The sequence below is a fragment of the Ailuropoda melanoleuca genome, chromosome 7 (assembly GCF_002007445.2).
Source record: "Ailuropoda melanoleuca isolate Jingjing chromosome 7, ASM200744v2, whole genome shotgun sequence".
NCBI lineage: Eukaryota > Metazoa > Chordata > Mammalia > Carnivora > Ursidae > Ailuropoda > Ailuropoda melanoleuca.
Window position 1 is genome coordinate 945,770 of NC_048224.1, and position 20,499 is coordinate 966,268.

Consider the following 20,499-nt stretch of genomic DNA (forward strand, 5'->3'; position numbering starts at 1 on the left):
AAAAAGATGGAAAAATATTCCATGCTCATGGATTGGAAGAATTAACATAGTTAAAATGTCCATGCTACCCAGAGCAATCTACACTTTCAATGCTATCCCGATCAAAATACCGAGGACATTTTTCAAAGAACTGGAACAAACAGCCCTTAAATTTGTGTGGAACCAGAAAAGGCCCCGAATCGCCAAGGAATTGTTGAAAAGGAAAGACAAAGCTGGGGGCATCACAATGCCAATTTGTACTACAAACTACAAAGCTGTGATCACAAAGACAGCATGGTACTGGCACAAAAACAGACACATCGACCAATGGAACAGAATAGAGAACCCAGAAATGGACCCTTGGCTTCTTTGGGCAACTAATCTTTGATAAAGCAGGAAAAAACTTCCGGTGGAAAAAAGACAGTCTCTTCAATGAATGGTGCTGGGAAAATTGGGCAGCTACATGCAAAGGATTGAAACTTGACCACTCCCTCACACCATACACAAAAATAAACTCCAAATGGTTGAAAGTCCTCGATGTGAGACAGGAATCCATCAAAATCCTAGAGTAGAACATAGGCAGCAACCTCTACGACATCGGCTACAGCAACATTTTTCATGACACATCTCCAAAGGCAAGAGAAACAAAAGATAAAATGAACTTGTTGGACTTCATCAAGATAAAAAGCTTCTGCACAGCGAAGGAAACAGTCAAAAAAACTAAGAGGCAGCCCACGGAATGGGAGATTATATTTGCAAATGACACTACAGATAAAAGACTGGTATCCAAGATCTGTAAAGAACTTCTCAAACTCAATACACAAGAAACAAATAATCAAATCATAAAATGGGCAGAAGATATGAACAGACACTTTTCCAATGAAGACATACAAATGGCTAACAGACACATGAAAAAATGTTCAAAATAATTAGCCATCAGGGAAATTCAAATCAAAACCACACTGAGATACCACCTTACGCCAGTTAGAATGGCAAAGATTGACAAGGCAAGAAACAGCAATTGTTGGAGAGGATGTGGAGAAAGAGGATCCCTCCTACATTGTTGGTGGGAATGCAAGTTGGTACAGCCACTCTGGAAAACAGTGTGGAGAACTGTTAAAAGGTTAAAAATTGAGCTACCCTATGACCCAGCAATTGCACTACTGGGTATTTACCCCAATGATACAGACTTAGTGAAGAGAAGGGCCATATTCACCCCAATGTTCATAGCAGCACTGTCCACAATAGCTAAATTGTGGAAGGAGCCGAGATGCCCTTCAACAGATGACTGGATTAAGAAGATGTGGTCCATATATACAATGGAATATTACTCAGCTATCAAAAATAACGATTTCTCAACATTTGCTGCCAGATGGACGGCACTGGAGGAGAGAATGCCAAAGGAAATAAGTGAAGCAGAGAAAGAGAACTATCATATGGTTTCACTCATTTGTGGAACATAAGAAGTAGGAAGATCGGTAGGAGAAGAAAAGGATAAAGAAAGTGGGGGTAATCAGAAGGGGGAATGAAGCATGAGAGACTATGGACTCTGGGAAACAAACTGAGGGTTTCAGAGGGGAGGGGGGTGCGGGAATGGGATAGGCTGGTCAGGGGTATTAAGGAGGGCATGTATTGCATGGTGCACTGGGTTTCATATGCAACTAATGAATCATCGAACTTTACATAAAAAACAAGGGATGTACTGTATGGTGACTAACATAATATAATAAGAAATATGATTATAATGAAAAAATAAAAGTCTTTTATATGAACAACATAGTTTTTGGATATGCGATCTATTTTTTAAACAGAATTCACAACAGGGGCACCTGGGTGGGTCAGTCAGTTAACCCTCTAACTGTGGCTCAGGTCATGATCTCAGAGTCCTAGGATCAAGCCCCTTTGGTGGGCTGTGCCCTCAGTGTGTAGTTGGCTTGTCCCTCTGCCCCTCCCCCCACTTGTGCGCTCTCTCTCTCTGTCTTTCTCTCAAATGAATATAAATCTTAAAAAAACAAGATCTCAGAACAATTATTATTAGTTTGGTTTGTTAGAGTCTATGATTATGATACCAGTATGTTGCTTCTAAACATATTCAGACATAATACAATTGAGAGTTCATTATGGATAAAATTGCCTGATGATTTAATAATCAGATATTACTTCTTTGGAATATTTCTGAAGATTAAGTTCTGTAAGACTAAGTGCATACTAAGTTCCTCTTTCTTTGTGCCCACGGGTAGTTACTGGGTCAGAATTATTATGGAGCACGAGAACTCCTTTTTTTTTGAGCATGAAAACTTTTATGTGAAGAAGCTAAGGTGACAAAAAGCTTTTGACCAGACAAATAAAAGCTCCCTCTCAGTTAGAGGAGGATTTAGTAATTAGCTACTTGTAGAAACATAAATAGCCGTATTCTCTTCATTTTTAATTTGGTTTTTCTTCCCGTATTTGCTGTTTTTCACCTCAGACGTTTTTCACTTATGACTAAATCTTTACCTTTTCTTCATCTCGGGCCACTTCAAGTGCATCCCACCCCACCCCCCACCGCAGCTTTGTTCAAAGTAGAATTTTTGCAAGGACCAAGTGTCATTCTCCAACCTGTGGTGGGTGGTCCCTGCTCACTCACAAAACTGTCTGTGCTGTATTCATGCATGAGATGAGACACATTTGTCTTCAGGGATACTCTCACCACTGTTTTACTCACATAGTTTTAGCCACAACAAAACGTGTGCCTTTGAGGTGTATACTGTGGGAGATGTGCATGTGTGTGGAGAGAAGCTGGCGATAGACTACAACACTGTCACAGGTAGAGAGGGCAGGGGCTGTGTTGCCCAGTTGTGCTAGTGCCACTGTGGGGTTCTGTCTTACTTGCATATACCTCTAGGCACTGGGCTTTTCAGTCTCAGATACATCATCAGTGAGTGTTTGTTTTAGGTGTTTGGCATTCGCTTAATTAGACATTTTTATTTAATTGGGATTTTAGAAGGGAGAGGAGAATGAGTGGACTAGAGTCTCCCAAGGACAGAAAATCCTTTATGATTTTAGTGCTGGTGATAGATATTGATCAAGCTGGTCTTTGGAAAGGGAATCATGTGAAATAGCAGATCATGGGATTGGTTCATTTCCCCAGGATTGGAGGTCTTTGGAGCTTGTAGCTCCTTTCCAAGTTTTGGGGAGAAGGAGGCAGGTGCCCTGTACCCCTTTCTGGGGTGGGGCTTTTCAGTACCACTTGGTAAATCACCAGATGCACCAGGAGGCTCTCCTTTGGTCTCTTGAGGATGGAGCATTTCATGGCTTCTGAAGACACCAGTGCCTCACCATGTGATTGGCAATTTTTTATGTGTAATACTGCCACTTCCCCTTCTGCATTGATGAAGGATGTGTGATGACTCTGTGCTCCTCAAGGAACTTATTCTCTGAGGATGATAATGTAATATGGGACAGAATAGTGTATGCTTCTGAATTAAACTTCCCAAGTTCATTCCTGATTTTGTCACTTGGGGAAATTACATAATTTTTCTGAGCTTCAGTTACTTTAGCTGGAGAACGATGATAATAATAGTACCTACTTAATAGGGCTATTATGAGGATGAAAAGAGATGATCTATATGAGGGCTTTGCATAGTATATGTTATGTAGAACACATTCTTTCTCCTCTGTTTGATCCTCTTTTTAGCCAGTCATTTCACAGTTGGAGTAACATTATTTTCCTTCTTCTTTCAATGTATTTGCACATAATCATATACATATATATACACACACACACACACATATATGTTTAATAAACTGATAATGTCTGCTTTTAGATTATGTGTACTTTCCTTTCCAGCTTCTTTTATGATACAGAATTTTGATGATTGTTTAGTCTTATAATAAAAGAGACTTGTTCTTTTCTGTCACTGTGCTTTCTTATCTACATATTACACAGAGGCAGTAGAATCAGCCAAAAAATATTTTGGCTAACTGGGATTGACTGTTTCTGGAAATTATACAGAAGCATAAAATTTAGAGTCCCTTTCAATGGGAACAGGTAATCTTTTTCAACATGGCAGGAGCAGGATTTTCTAGATAGAGTAGAAAAGGATTGTGGGGTGGGATTCATTGGAGCAGTGAAGGTGGCTTCCTTATCCCAGTGGCAGCAGCCCTACCCTCTTCACCCATCTCTGTAGGGTTAGAAACAGCTGACCAGGGTGAGTTTTGTTTTATCACATAGTACAGGGAAGTGCCTAGGTTCCAAGCACAATTATAATGAATGAAATTCGGTGAGACCAGGAAAGGAGAGAACCAGGCTATGTTCTCATGTGGCTCAGAATGATGGAACTGGAGCCGTGTTGAACACTGATGAGTCATTCTTTTCCTGCCAGGTGGCAGTGGAGTTGCTGCTCATTGTAGTAGAACACCTGCTGGGCTGTTGGGGGCAGGGTGATGAGATACATTTCAGATTTGTTGTGAAAGAAACTACTTTCACATACAACATTTTAGTATACCCCAATGGCAACTGAATTGCCTTGTGTGTGTCTGTATTTATATAGTATGTCCCCTGTATGTCTGCATACACATACATACTCACAGATTCATTTCTCAACATTTTAGGACTGAATTGAACCACTGTGACAAAATTAACCATACGTAATAAATTTGATAATCCATCATAGCATAGGTAAATTTTAAAAAAGCACAGAAAAATTTTGCTTTACTATTTTTCAATAGCTCATGGTGTATTTTGTGTGTTTTGGTGATTATAAAAAACCAGATGTCTTTAACCTAAAGAATAGGAATGGAATAAATATATTTTTCATGTTTGCTTTTAAGCTCTGACTGGTTTACCCAAGTTACTTTAATTATATTTAAAGATGCACTCACACTTACATCTTTGAATACTTCTTTGACAGAAATTTTGCTGTTAAATGGAATATAGTTAATTGAATGTTTTCTGAGTATTATAAAAGAATAATTTGGTGAATACCACCAACTCTTTAGCAACAGAATTCATAGTAAAGCCTGTTGAGCATGAATCTGTGGAGTTTTTATAGCTCTAACTTTGAAAAAACTTCAGTCAAAATAGGTCCTGTTAGATAACTCTAGTAACATGAGTTTTTAAAGTATCAAAATATGCAGATTGATTGCTAACATGAACAAATTTACCTGGATAACTTAAAGACATCTTCAAATAAAATATAATATCTTTGATTATGGATTGAATAATTGAACAACATTGCCAGAAGGTCACACCCTGTTTAGAAAAGTCTTTAATGTTTCGTGAGAAACTGTTAATGGATTGGGTAAAGATCTGGGGCTCCTTCTTTTATATTTGATAGCTTGATATCATGGCATTTTCTTTTTCTTTTTTAATAGGAAATATATTTTAATTGTATTTGCAATTTGGAAAGTCTTATAATTGGAAAATATTTTATGTTTTCTACCCTACAGATCACTCAGGAGGCTGGAGAATTTATGATCACTTTTCCATATGGCTACCATGCTGGTTTTAATCATGGCTTCAACTGTGCAGAATCTACAAATTTTGCTACAGTCAGATGGATTGACTATGGGAAAGTCGCTAAATTGGTAAGTTATGCCTCAAAAATAAAGCATAAATTAAATGTGTATTCTGGTTATTGTAGCAGGAAACCTAAGATCACATGCAACACTTTTTTTCCCTCATTGATATTGTGTGCTTCTCACCACGATGATTTATTTCAGACTAGATATATTTATTTTACATGGCCTATATTATCATTCGTAGCTACAGTTCTCTGTTTTGAGACTAATGTGGAGCAGAGGTAATTTTATGCAACTGATGTTTGCTTTCTTTCTTAAAGCCACCAATTGTTTTTTTGTGAGATTTTCTAGTGGCTCCCTGTGGCTCCATGTTAGGTAGACTTGGCTCTCTCCGTACTGAGTTTAGTCCATGGCTTAGAAAACAGCTACTTACGGATGAAAGTGTCTGTTAAAACTGTAGTAAGAGATTGAGGGAGGATGGTAAGAAGAAATGATTAAAGCTGTCTTTAGTGCAAAAATGAATTTCTTGAAAGTAATGTAGAACATACTTTAACAAGAAATATATCCTTATGTTAAATTTGGTATAAAATTTTGCATCTCCTGCTCAGTATATTTAATTTAGTTCACATACTGTGTATTTTCATTCACAAGCCACACTTCTATTAAATTTAATTAATCTCCCCCTGTGGTGTTAAATAGAAGACATCTTCAAAGAGGTGGTAGCTTCCATTAAGTTGCTTTCTTTCCTGTGGCTTTGAAGGCAGAAGTACAGGCTGGCAGAGGGCAGCTTCTAAATGAAACTGTGTATTTTACAGAGTATGTAAAATTGACACGGATTTAGTAGGAAATGACACATACAGCTTAATGTGGCTGTATCTTGGCCACCACATGGTGTAAGTGAGTATTATTCATTCTACATTGATAAAACTTGCATGTAGAATCATTGAGTGAACTTGGATAGAAATATATTCAGGGAAGAGAACACTAGGTTTAATTTAGATGTGTATTTTTACATAATTTATTAAAATAAAAGTATAGCCCTTTGGCAGCCTAGGAAACATTTGTGTGAACTTGTGAAAAAAAGGGAAGCTCCTGCTATTAGACTTTTTCTGTACTGAGTAATTTCTATTTATGAGGGGTAATTTAGAAAGGAACAGAACTGAACTACTTCTTCCCATTACACATCCTTTATATTATAGTAAACCTAATAAAAAAAATAGAAAACTCAGTGTATGTGTCTTGGCCAGCCATTTGCAGTGCTTTCACAGAAAGGTAATGCTTTTATCAACATTGAAATAGAGGCATAGACCCGTAGTTATAGCAAGGTATGTTATTTTATGGTTTGCATCTTTAATCATTGACATAATAAGTCAGTTATCACAGCTGTTCAGTTACCAGAAAAATTAGCTTGTGCTTGTTTACTATGAGTTTCAAATCTGGTTCATGATATTGGTACCATGGGGAGAATAGCGTCTCCACAAAGCTAAAATCTTCTGGGTGGGTTTCCACATTTCTTTGTGCATGTAGATTGGGACTGGGGTATGGCCAAGGAAGGGAGGTTGGTACTGGGCCTCTCTGAAATCACAGATGACAGAGCCTAGGATTGTGGAACTGTTAAGAAGTGGCACACTGTGGTGGAGGAGGCAGGGATGTAAGGTCCAGCTTTTCTTCTAGGTAGCCGTATGTCATTAGCAAAGTCATTTATTTATTTTGTTTGTTTCTTCCTGTATAAATTAGAAATACCTCTCCACCCCATAGATTTGTTATGAGGGGGAAACCCTTAGGTATGTGGGTATCCACTCGTGCTGTGTTGATTTACATCATCCAATTTAGTTAAGGAATATGACTGTCTTGGTTCTGGTATTTTGCTAGGTACAAAATTGTACCTAGTGCAGTTTTGGCTAGTTAAAAATTGTCTTAATTGCATGCGTTTGAGATGTTTTTAGGTGTTGTCTCCACCCTTCCCTTACTTTTGGTGATGTGCTCCCCTGAAAATGTATTTGTTTTCTATTGCTGTTGGAGCAAATTACCATAAAAGTAGTGGTTTAAAACAATACCCACTTACCATCTTATGATTCCATAGGTAATAAGTTTGATATTAGTCTCAGCAAGTAAAAATCAAGATGTTTGCAGGGCTGCGTTTCTTACTGGAGACGCTGGTGAAGAATCCGTTTTCTTGCTCAGTCAGGTTGTTGGCTGAATTGAGTTCCTTGCAGTTGTAGGACTGAATTCCCATTTTCTTGTTGCCTGTCAGCCAGGTCTTTGCTCCTAGAGGCATCTCTCGCTCGGGTCCTTCCATGTGGTCTCCTACATTTCAGAGCAAGCAGTCCACAAAATCCCTTTTGTCATATAAGATGACATATTCACAGATTGCAGGGATTAGGATATGGGTATCTTTGTTGTTGGGGGTAGGAAGGTTGGGGCAGTGTTCTGTCTACCACAGAGAGTTCCAATTAATAATTGACATGGTGATATGTTAAGAATCTTCTTTGAGTAGATGTAACTAATTTTAGCTATTCTGTACAAGAACTGGAAACTAAATTTTTAATGGATACGGTTTTAAATGTTTCACTAACACATACTTATGCTTTCTTAAATTATATCTCAATATTTTCTTGGCTATTCTCAGTAAGTAAGTTCTCTTATATTGTAGGGTACTGTGATGGCATTTTTGTGCATATTTTGGTGTCTTTATCATTTATTTGACACATTTTTATTGATCTCCAAGGCTATTTCTTTACACAGCCATATGAATACTGTATCATGTGTATGTGTGTACATGTGTGCATGCATTTGTGTGTGGTTTTTTATTTTGGGAAAATTTGTGAATTGGGCAGTTAGTTTTTGTGTTTTGCAGGGGACAAATGTATAATGGATTAATTATGAACTGCACTTAAAAGACTTTTAGCTTTGGGATGCCTGGGTGGCTTAGTCGGTTAAGCATCTGCCTTTGGCTCAGGTCATGATCCCAAGGTCCTGGGATGGAGTCCCGCATTGGGCTCCTTGCTCAGCAGGGATCCTGCTTCTCCCTCTGCCTGCTGCTCCCCCTGCTTGTACTCTCCCTCCCTCTGTTTCCCTTTCTCTGACAAATAAATAAACAAAATCTTAAAAAAAAAAGACTTTTACCTTTGAGGATGCCTAAGTTAATTCTTAAACTAACAAATTTTTGCCTTCTTAATTCTTTGCTTTATCCAGTTTATTTTAAATGATAGCTATTAAGAAATAGTTTTTGTACTCAGGGCTAGTTTTATATTCACATATAGTAGCATCTGAGGGGTCCTGTAAGTCCTGTCTATAAATATCTTCCCTTCAAGTACCCAAAGTTTTATTCCTTTATGTTTTTATGGTTATTTGGGATTAGAGCACCTACAAATACTTATGTACTTGAAAAAATATATTTTAAACCTTTAATTACAAAAAAAGAAATAGTAATTATTCACAAGGGATGTTGAGTTGTGTTTTGGGGGGGGCAGATAATTTAAAAAATAATGGCATGCTTTTTCATAGTTGAAGCAGTACGGGGAGTGAGATCCCTTTTACTTTTCACAATGGGGTTGATAGGAGTATGTAAAAGCTTCTAATACAGTGTCCCTTTGTGGGACAGAATTAATGTGGTACAGCATGTGGGGTCTCTACTGGTTATATTTCATATATTACAAGCTAATATTTCTAATTAGATGACTTAGAAAAGAGCTTTACAAAAGCCTATTTTTTAATTGAAAAAAAAAACCACATCAAAACATTAGGTTTTGAAAAGATAACCCCAGGGTCACTGGTAATATTGGAGATATTGGTGATTTTTATTCAGAAAACTCCTGTGTGATACTCCAGAACAGAAGGGCCTTGCCTTTGAGAGAACTCACCTACCTAAGAAGGGGGTTATGTAATTTCTCCCCATTTCATTGATGAGAGTTGAGGTTTTCACTGAAGGAAAATTGAGAGGAATGTTCGGGATAGCTACCTGCCCGTTTGCCTACTGAGTTAGGCAGAGCTCAGCTTCAGAGTGCTCGGCGAGTTCCTCCTTTGCAACAGGAATTGTGCTGTGTTTTCTTTGTCTTCAAGGAGCTTTCATAAAGAGCAAAAGGGCTTTTAATAAACCTCCATTTTCAAAACTGTGGTATAAGTAGCACATACTATCTAGTTATTTATTTTAGGCATCTTTATAGTTTTGAACGTCAGAGTAATCTAGAATGAAATGCTGTATTTTTTTCTGGTAGAAATTTAAAACTATGTAGCACTTTAGCAGTTAAAATAAGATATTGGTGCATATTTGAGATGGACGTTTTCCATTTCTGGAGCATTCTTTCCTTCCGTGGTGAAATGGAGTCCATGATTACTTCCGTGGTGAAATGGAGTCCATGATTACTTCTGTGCAGCAGCTGTGGTGGCACTCACAGGTCTGCTTCCTGGCGAGGCTGGATCAAAGAGCTGGCCTGCAGGTTGTATTTCATTTTTCCGTTTGGTAGGATGAAGTGCAGTTGTTTTGATGTTAGGTTTGATGGATTTGTTTGCCACTGCATTCATTAGCTTCACATCAAAAAACTGACAGGCTGTTAAATGAAACTTTGGCTTAGATTTTCAGCTTGACTGTTTGGAGACATTTGTGAAGATATTTTGCTTTTGTGTTGCAGCAGCCTCAAGCATTGTGATTTCTCGAAGGGAAGAAAAGTTATTTACTGTTCTGCTTGAGTAAAGAAGAATCATTGTCTTGGGGACGGTCATATCTAGCCTACACCATCAGAAGTGGTGTATTTATGACCATCTGTGCAGTGTAAGAGACTTATCTGTGGCACGATAAATAATGTTATCTTCTTGGAAGGAAAGGTAATAGTGGCTCCAAAATAATACCTCTTATTCTGCATTAATTTTATTTTAAATGATAATCTGTTAACATGATATGCCAGAAAGTTGAAAAATTACGTTGCAGAGCTGGAAATGTTCTCTCATGAACTTTAGGAGCGTTACTTCACAATATAATTTTAAAGCATTCTGACATTTGAATCCTTAAACATTTGAACAAGTTTAAAAAGGTAGAATTTTGAAGTCGAGTCCCCTTTAATCTGGAGTGGATTTCCGTTATTAAATTGTCTGGCATACACGTGCTGTGGTGTAGCTGCATTCCACTTTATATTTTAATCCTTTTCTAGAGTTAGATTTCGTTATTCTTAAATCAGGTAGCACCCTTCCAAAAAATCTTTAATCATGGGCAGTCTTTTTAAAAACAATCAGCAATCATTTTAATGGTGAGTCCCTATGTTATATTTTACTATGCTTTAGATCACAGAATTTCTCTATTGTTAGAGCATGTGAAAGAAAGGAATGTAGACAATCAGTTCCTGCGTTGTAGTTTTGAGTGTCTGATGTGACAAATATAATATGAACTTTGGGAGCACAGAGATTTTATATTCTCATTTTCTCTTTTTACCTCTACTTTGTTTCTATTTCCTGGGAGCTGGTGGTAGAACATAGAGTACTAAATACCATGTAGAGAAACAGAGTCATATGAAGTCATGTCCACTGGAGTGTGTACTCTAACTGGGGAGTTAGTATTTATATATCTGGAAGAGGTATTAAGAAAGAAAATATTCATATTATAGCCTCATTTTATTCTGATAAAGTATTGAATAGTGGGATTCAGAAAATGTGAGACTTCAAGTAGTGTAGTAGAAAGCCAGTTAATTAGTAAATATTGTGTCTGCAGGAGAGATATCTGGGGCTCAAGTCCTCAGAGCTAGGGAGCCTGATTTTATTTATTGCTAACTTAAATTTGCTGGATTCTGGGATTTGAGTTACATGGTTTATGACACTGATGTTTAGTTGCTGAACTGAAAGCAAGGTAGTGTCTGGTTTTGAGGCTTTTGTTTAAGTCAGTACCCTAAGAAAAAGTAGGTTGGCGGGCACCTAGGTGGCTCAGTTGGTTAAGCATCTCCCTTCAGCTCAGGTCATGGTCCCAGGATCCTGGGATCGAGTCCCTGCATCAGGCTCCCTGCTCAGCAGGGGGGTGTGCTTCTCCCTCTTCCTCTGCCTCTCCCCCTGGATTGTGTGCTTGCACTTGCTCTCTTTCTCTCTCTAAAATAAATAAAGTCTTTGAAAAAAAAAAGTAAATTGGCTTTTTTGAATAACTTACATATTCTACTGAGAAAAAATTGTTTTTAAGTTATTCTGCTTTCATATAGTTCAATAGTAATCACTGTGGAGACTGATTGTTCATGATATTCTAGGCCTTGTCCAGGGTACTTTATCCATGCCATTGCTGTGATGGTGCAGTTCAGAGATAATCTGATGTCTTCTGCCCTCTACCACTCCCTTTCTCAAATGCCGGGGAGGAGGGTGGTGGAGGAGAAGAGGAATGATGCATAAAATGAAGATGGTGAGGCTGGAATCAGAGGCAGAAGGTTGACCCCCAGTGTGCTGTTTTCTCCTGGACTCATCTCCCTGGATATGGTGGATTAAATAGGTACCAGTCTACTATGTGAATTGTAGGATCACTTTCAAGATTCTTGAGGATTCAGAGTGATCCTTTCTCCTATGCAAGTTGTGAGGGGGAACTTGCACCCTAACTGGGGAGTTAGAACAAAATTGAGGGCGCACCTGCCTGTTCTTAATGATTATCAAGGACCAAATTCTATTGCAGGACTTTTGAAACTTTGGGATTTTTTTTTTAACCATCTCTTTTACCTTTTCCATATTTATCCAGTGTTTATAATAGTAAATATATAGTAAAAAATTCTACAAAAGCTCTGTGCCAGATAAGTATTTGGAGAAGAGAGGGAAAGTTGAGGGGTGTGTTCTAGCCAGTGGTGACCCAGAAAGGAGAGGAGTGGAATGCTTACCTGGGGATATTTGAGGGAAGTAGGCTGGCCAGCACCCCTTAAAGGAGGAAAGGGCTGATAGAATCAGCTGGGCTTTGGGTACCCCCAGAGTTTATAACAGTCAGATAGCCTCGTTCCCCACAGCTTTCCTTCTTTCCCGTGCAGGGTTTCCTGCATGCCTCTACCCCCGCCCCACAGCTACCACTGACTATAAACAAATAGAGGGTTATCTAGTAGGGTGTTGTTACCTCACTTGAGGGATTCAGAGGTAGGTGATCCCAGGATTGGTGTAAGTGCTCCACAGTGTTATGAGGTCACCTGATCTTTCTGTCCTTCTATCTTACTGGCCTTAGTGAGAGGATGTTCACTAGTGCTTACTCTAGGCATGTTCTCTCTAAGGACAGGAAGGAAAGAGGCAGTACGAAAAGGTGGCTCACCCACCTTCCTCTGTTTGGGATGAAAATCCTTCCTTGATGTCCACCCGAAAACTTCCTTTTATATTCCATGGCCAGCCATAACTATAAGGAAGGATGGGAAAGTAAATGGCAAGTCACTGGCATGTTTAGGCCCTGTTTATGCTGGACTCTGTGCTGTGGTTAAAGAAGTAAATAAGACAAATGTGATCTCTCTGTCTCTTGGAGCTCAGAGTCTGCAGCAGCTGTTCTCAACCCTGTGGAGTCCAGACCGCTGGACCCACCCAGACCAGTAGGATAATGATCTCTGGTAAGGGGATACAAGTATTTGAATTTTAAAAATCCCCTTAGGTGAACCTGATAGATGCTTTGGGTTAAAAACTACAGGTCTTTTGTGAATTAAGTAGACCTTTGTTGTTTGGATTGAGGTCCTTCAACATCATATAATATTTTTTTCTACTAAAAGGTATTTTAGGTTCTAAACCATAGAATCCATTTGTAAATTGGAGATGTGCAGTAATTTTCAAGTATATTATTAATAGCCCCTTTTCTGTGAGAATTAATAGGTATTTTGGGCACATGTAGAATTGGATGTTTCATGGATGTCCTGTGAGTATGCCCTTCAGCATTTTTAGAGGAAAGAAGAGAGTGTGTTGGAAAAGATTTCATAGAGGAGGATGACTGTTAAAGGTAAGAGGGTACTGTATATAGCTATTTCTTTTTTTTTCTTCACATTTTCATATATTTTTAGTATTACAGCAATTGATTTGCTTTACATAGTTAATATCATGCTGTTGCAATTTTCCCCTGCCCTTTTCTTTGAATATTAACATACGTATTTTTGAATGTTCTTCTAAATTCTTTGTGAGCACATTTTAGATTACACTTGTTTAAGTGAACATATCATAATTTATTCAACTACTTATATGTAATTATGTACTTAGGTCACTTCTCATTTTACACTGTTATCAAATAAAGCAGCGATGAACATCCTTCTGCCTGATTTTTTTTCTGTACTTTGGATTATTGCTTTAGGACAAATTTCCTAAAACTGAATTGAGTCGAACATATTTAAGGTATCTATTGTTACGTTGTTTCCTTATTACATTTTTATATTTTTCACTTCCTACCTACTTTACTTCCCCCCCCCCTTTTTTAATACCATAATTCCCCTTCTGGTCATCTACTTTCTTTTTTTTCTTTTTATTTATGTTTCTTAAAATTTTTCTTTTTTATTATTGACATATAGTGTATTATTTGTTTCAGGGGTACACATCTGTAATTCATCAGTCTTACACAATATTGACACAGCACTCACCACAACACATACCCTCCCCAGTGTCCATCACCCAGCCACCCCACTCCCCGCTCTCCCCTCCAGCAGCCCTCAGTTTGTTTCCTGAGATTAAGAGTCTCTCTTGGTTTGTCTCCCTCTCTGGTTTTGTCTTGTTTCGTTTTTTTCCTCTCTTCCCCTATGATCCTCTGCCTTGTTTCTCAAATTCCACTCCATCAGTAAGAGTATATGATAATTGCTTTTCTCTGGTTGACTTATTTCACTTAGCATAATACCCTCTAGTTCCATCCACTTCATTGCAAATGGCAAGATTTCATTTTTTGATGGCTGCATAATATTCCTGTGTGTGTGTGTGTGTGTGTGTGTGTGTGTGTGTGTGTGTATACACCACATCTTCTTTATCCACTCATCTGTTTATGGACATCTGGGCTCTTTTCATAGTTTGGCTATGGTGGACATTGCTGCTATAAACATTGGGGTGCAGGTGCCCCTTCGGATTACTACATTTGTATCTTTGGGGTAAATACCCAGGAGTACAATTGCTGGGTCATAAGGGTAGATCTGTTTTCAACTCTGAGGAACGTCCATACTGTTATCCAGAGTGCTTGCACCAGCTTGCATTGCCACCAACAGTGTAGGAGGGTTCCCCTTTCTCTGCATCCTCGCCAACATCTGTCGTTCCCTGACTTTTAATTTTAGCCATTCTGACCAGTGTGAGGTGGTATTTCATTGTGGTTTTGATTTGTATTCCCTGATGCTGAGTGATGTTGAGCACTTTTTCATGTGTCTGTTGGCCATTTGGGTGTCTTTGCAGAATGTCTGTTCATGTCTTCTGTCCATTTCTTCACTGGATTGTTTTTCCTTGGGTGTTGAGTTTGGTAAGTTCTTTATGAATTTTGGATACTAGTCCTTTATCTGATATGTCATTTGCAAATATCTTCTCCCATTCTGTTGGTTGTCTTTTGATTTTGTTGACTGTTTCCTTTGCTATGCAAAAGTTTTTTATCTTGATGAAGTCCCAATAGTTCATTTTTACCCTTGTTTCCCTTGCCTTTGGCGATGTGTCTAGGAAGAAGTTGTTGTGGCTGAGGGCAAAGAGGTTGTTGCCTGTGTTCTCCTCAAGGATTTTGATGGATTCCTGTCTCACATTTAGTCTTTCATCCATTTCCAATCTACTTTGTGTATGGTGTAAGGAAATGGTCCAGTTTCATTCTTCTGCATATGGTGGTCCAATTTTCCCCCCACACCATTTGTTGAAGAGACTGTCTTTTTCATTGGATAGTCTTCCCTGCTTTGTCAAAGATTAGTCGACCGTAGAGTTGAGGATCCATTACTGAGTTCTCTATTCTGTTCCATTGATCTATGTGTCTGTTTCTGTGCCAGCACCATACTGTCTTGATGATTACAGCTGTAATAGAGCTTGAAGTCTGGAATTGTGATGCCACCAGCTTTGGTTTTCTTTATCAACATTCCTGTGGCTGTTCAGGGTCTTTTCATGTTCCATACAAATTTTAGGATTCTTTGTTCAATTTCTGTGAAAAAAGTAGATAGTATTTTGATAGGGATTGCATTAAATGTATAGATTGCTCTAGGTGGCACAGACATTTTACCAATATGTGTTCTTCCAATCCATGAGCATGGAACGTTTTTCCATTTCTTTGTGTCTTCCTCAATTTTTCATGAGTATTCTGTAGTATTCTGAGTACAGGTTCTTTGCCTCTTTGGTTAGATTTATTCCTAAGTATCTTATGGTTTTGGGTGCAATTGTAAATGGGCTCAACTCCTTAATTTCTCTTTCTTCTGTCTCATTGTTGGTGTATAGAAATGCAACTGATTTCTGTGCATTGATTTTGTATCCTGCCACTTGACTGAATTCCTGTATGAGTTCTAGCTGTTTTGGGGTGGAGTCTTTTGGGTTTTCCACATAAAGTATCATATCATCTGCAAAGAGTGGGGATTTGACTTCTCCTTTGCTGATTCGGACGCCTTTTATCTCTTTTTGCGGTCTAATTGATGAGGCTAGGACTTCTAGTACTATGTTGAACAGCAGTGGTGATAGCGGACATCCCTGCTGTGTTCCTGACCTTAGGGGAAGAGCTCTCAGTTTTTCCCCATTGCGAATGATATTTGCTGTGGGTTTTTCATAAATGGCTTTTATGATATTGAGGTATGTACCCTCTATCCCTACACTGTGAAGAATTTTCATCAAGAAAGGATGCTGTATTTTGTCAAATTCTTTTTCTGCATTTGTTGAGAGTATCATATGGTTCTTGTCCTTTCTTTGACTAAGGTACTGTATCACTTTGATTGATTTGTGGATGTTGAACCAACTTTGCAGCCCAGGAATAAAGCCTACTTGGTAGTGGTGAATAATCCTTTTAATGCACTGTTATTTCCTATTGGCAGTACTTTGGTGAGAATTTTTGCATCCATGTTCATCAGGGATATTGGTCTGTGATTCTCCTTTTTGGTGGAGTCTTTGTCTGTTTTTGGGATCAAGGTAATGCTGGCCTCATAGAGTTTAGAAGCATTCCTTCTATTTCTATCTTTTGGACCAGTTTCAGAAGAATAGGTATTAGCTCTTCTTTAAATGGTAGGTAGAATTCCCCTGGGAAACCATCTGTCCCTGGGCTCTTGTTTGTTAGGAGATTTTTGATTACTGCTTCAATTTCCTTGCTGGTTATGGGACTGTTCAGATTTTCTATTTCTGCCTGGTTCAGTTTTGTAGTTTTTACATCTCCAGGAATGCATTCGTTTCTTCCAGATTGCCTAATTTGTTGGCATATAGTTGCTCATAATATGTTCTTATAATTGTTTGTATTTCTGTGGTGTTGGTTGTGATCTCTCCTCTTTCATTCATGATTTTAATTACTTGGGTCCTTTCTCTTTTCTTTTTGATAAGTCTGGCTAGGGGTTTATCAATCTTATTAATTCTTTCAAAGAACCAGCTCCTAGTTTTGTTGATCTGTTCTACTGTTCTTTTGGTTTCTAGTTCATTGATTTCTGCTCTGATCATTATTATTTCTCTTCCCCTGCTGGGTTTAGGCTTTATTTGCCATTGTTTGTCCAGCTCTTTTAGGTGTAGGGGTAGGTTGTGTATTTGAGACCTTTCTTATTTCTTGAGAAAGGCTTATATTGCTTTGTGCGTCTCTCTTAGGACCACCTTTGCTTCATCCTAAAGATTTTGAACAGTTGTGTTTTCATTTTCCATGAGTTTTAAAAATTCTTCTTTAATTTCCTGTTGACTCATTCATTCTTTAGTAGGATGCTTTTTAGCCTCCATGTATTTGAGTTCTTTCCAAATTACCTCTTGTGAGTGAGTTCGAGTTTCAAAGCATTGTGGACTGAAAATATGCAGGGAATGAGCCCAGTCTTTCAGTACCTGTTGAGACCTGATTTGTGACTCATGATGTGATCTATTCTGGAGCATGTACCATGTGCACTAGAGAAGAATGTGTATTATGTTGTTTTGGGATGGAATGTTCTGAATATATCTGTCAAGTCCATCTGGTCCAGTGTGTCATTTAAAGCCCTTGTTTCCTTGTGGATCTTTTGCTTAGATGATATATTGCAGTGAGGGGGGGTGTTAAAGTCCCCTACTATTATTGTCAATGTGTTTCTTTGATTTTGTTATTAATTGGCTTATATAATTGGCTGCTCCCATGTTAGGGGCATAAATATTTACAATTGTTAGATCTTCTTGTTGAATAGACCCTTTAAGTATGATATAGTGTCCTTCCTTATCTCTTATTACAGTCTTTGGTTTAAAATCTAATTTGTCTGATATAAGGATTGCCACCCCAGCTTTCTTTTGATGTCCATTTGCATGATAAACGGCTTTCCACCCCCTCACTTTCAATCTGGAGGTGTCTTTGGGTCTAAAATGGGTCCCTTGCAGACAGTGTATCAATGGTTCTTGCTTTTTTTTATCCAGTCTGATACCTTCTGTCTTTTGATTAGGGTGTTTAGCCCATGTACATTCAGGGTAACTATTGAAAGATATGAATTTAGTTCCATTGTATTGTATGTAAGGAGACTGTTACTGTATATTGTCTCTGTTCCTTTCTTGTCTGTGTTACTTTGCGGCTCTCTCTTTGCTTAGAGGACACCTTTCAGTATTTCTTGTAGGCCTGGTTTGGTGATCGCAAATTCTTTTAGTTTCTGTTTGTCCTGGAAGCTTTTTATCACTCCTTCTATTTTGAATGACAGCCTAGCTGGATAAAGTATTCTTGGATGCATCTTTGTCTCGTTTGTTACCCTGAATGTATCATGCCAATCATTTCTGGCCTGCCAGGTCTCTGTGGATAGGTCTGCTGCCTATCTAATGTTTCTTCCTTTGTAAGTTACAGACCTCTTGTCCCAAGCTGCTTTCAGGATTTTCTTTTTCTCTGAGATTTTCATGCTTCACTATTACATGTCATGTTATTGACCTATCTTTACTGATTTTGAGGGGGCTTCACTTTGCCACCTGGATTCGAATGCCTATTTCTTTCCCCAGATTAGGGAAATTTTCAGCTATAATTTGCTCCAGTATATGTTCTGCCCTTCTCTGTCTTTCTTCTTCTGGGATACCAATTATTCTAATATTGTTTCGCTTTATGGTATCACTTATCTCTTGAATTCTCCCCTTGTGATCTAGCAGTTGTCCACCTCTCTTTTTCTCAGCTTCTTTATTCTCCATCATTTGGTCTTCTATGTCATTAATTCTGTCTTCTGCCTCATTTTTCCTAGCAGTTAGAGCCTCCATTTTTGATTGCACCTCATTAATAGCCTTTTTGATTTTGACTTGGTTAGATTTTATTTCTCCAGAAAGGGATTGTCTAGTGTCTTCTATGCTTTTTTTGAAGCCCAGCTAGTATCTTTATAATCGTTTTTCTGAACTCTAGTTCCGACATCTTACTAATGTCCATATTGATTAGGTCCCTGGCAGTCAGTACTGCCTCTTGTCCTTTTCTTTTCAGGTGAGTTTTTCTGTTTTGTCATTTTATCCAGAGAAGAATAGGTGAATGAGAGATGAAAGTGCTAAAGGGGTAACAATGACCCCAGAGAAATATACACTATACAAATCAGAAGAGACCCGAAATGGGGGGGGGGAAGGGGGAGGAAGAAAAAAATGATCAGGCCGGTGAATAGAACAGAGCCATACAGTAGATTTTGGGTGTATTTTGGTCTGTTAGAAGAAACTGCATCCCAAAATTTTAAAGAAAAAAAACTATATATATATATACAAAAATAAGGTTAGATACAATGAAGGGATGAAATCTGACTGTAAAAATGAAAATTAAAAAAAGATTTTAGAAAAGGAATTAATAAGATAAGGAATTGGTTGAAAAATGAAAAATGAAAAATTAAAAGAAAAAAAAAGACGTGATCAGGCGGGTGAATAGAACAGAGCCATACAGTAGATTTTGGGTATATTGTAGTCTGATAGAAGAAACTGCATCCCAAAATTTTAAGGAAAGAGAAAGTTATATATATATATAAAATAAGGTTAAATACAATGAAGGGATAGACTATGACTGTAAAAATGAAAATTAAAAAAAGATTTTAGAAAAGGAATGGATAAGATATGAAGTTGGTTGAAAAAAGAAAGAGGAAGAAAAGAAAAAAAAGAGAATGTGATCAGGCAGGTAGAACAGAGGAATACCCTAGATTTTGGGTATAGGAAAGATGAATTATTAAAAAAAAAAGGAAAATAAAGAAAATTTTAAAAATTAAAGTTGAAAGACTAAAGAATCTTGGGGAAAAGCCATGAACTCTATGTGCTGTATTTCCCTAGTGCTGGAGTTTTGCATTTCTCATTGATCAGTAAATTGGTCCTGGCTGGATGTTCTTGGTGATCTTCTGGGGGAGGGGCCTGTTGCATTAATTCTCAGGTGTCTACACCCCAGGGGGATTGCACCACCCTTGCCAGGGGCCAGGCTAAGTCATCTGCTCAGGTTTGCTCTCTGTAGCTTTTGTTCCCTGAAGGCTTTCCACACAGGTTTAGAGGATGAGAATGAAAATGGTGGCCTCCCAATCTCTAGCCTCACTCCTCAGTGTGCCCTCAGAGAAAAGCAGTCGCTCACTCCTGTCTCCGTGGTCTCCCGGCGGAACTCCTTGCTCACCTGGCCTGTGACCACACGTTTCTGTCTCTGGCACACGGTCCCGTTTGGAGTCTCCAAACCCAGCAGATTTTTGTGGCACGCTCCTGAGGGGAGTCTCTCCAGTTCTGCTGCTTGTTGGGCCCCTTGCTGGAAGAGCAGTGGTGCAACTGTGCCGCGGATCACCACTTANTGAACTCTATGTGCTGTATTCCCCTAGCGCTGGAGTTTTGCATTTCTCATTGATCAGTAAATTGGTCCTGGCTGGATGTTCTTGGTGATCTTCTGGGGGAGGGGCCTGTTGCATTAATTCTCAGGTGTCTACACCCCAGGGGGATTGCACCACCCTTGCCAGGGGCCAGGCTAAGTCATCTGCTCAGGTTTGCTCTCTGTAGCTTTTGTTCCCTGAAGGCTTT

The 20,499-nt window shown here is 38.5% G+C and overlaps 1 protein-coding gene across 18 annotated transcripts in view; it reads left to right on the forward strand.

Moving 5' to 3' along the window:
* KDM4C (lysine demethylase 4C) overlaps positions 1 to 20,499 on the forward strand; it is a 502,429-nt gene that overhangs the window by 206,964 nt on the left and 274,966 nt on the right. For 17 of the 18 annotated variants that reach the window (XR_004626454.1, XM_034663835.1, XM_034663840.1 and 14 more), the window contains one exon: positions 5,410 to 5,547. Coding sequence is in view for 17 of the 18 variants with exons in the window: in XM_034663835.1 (XP_034519726.1) it covers positions 5,410 to 5,547 (138 nt within the window). In the remaining variant the exon portion in view is untranslated. Of the gene's footprint in view, positions 1 to 5,409; positions 5,548 to 10,112; positions 13,934 to 20,499 lie in introns of those variants that run through there. The other variant, XM_034663847.1, reaches the window with a different exon arrangement.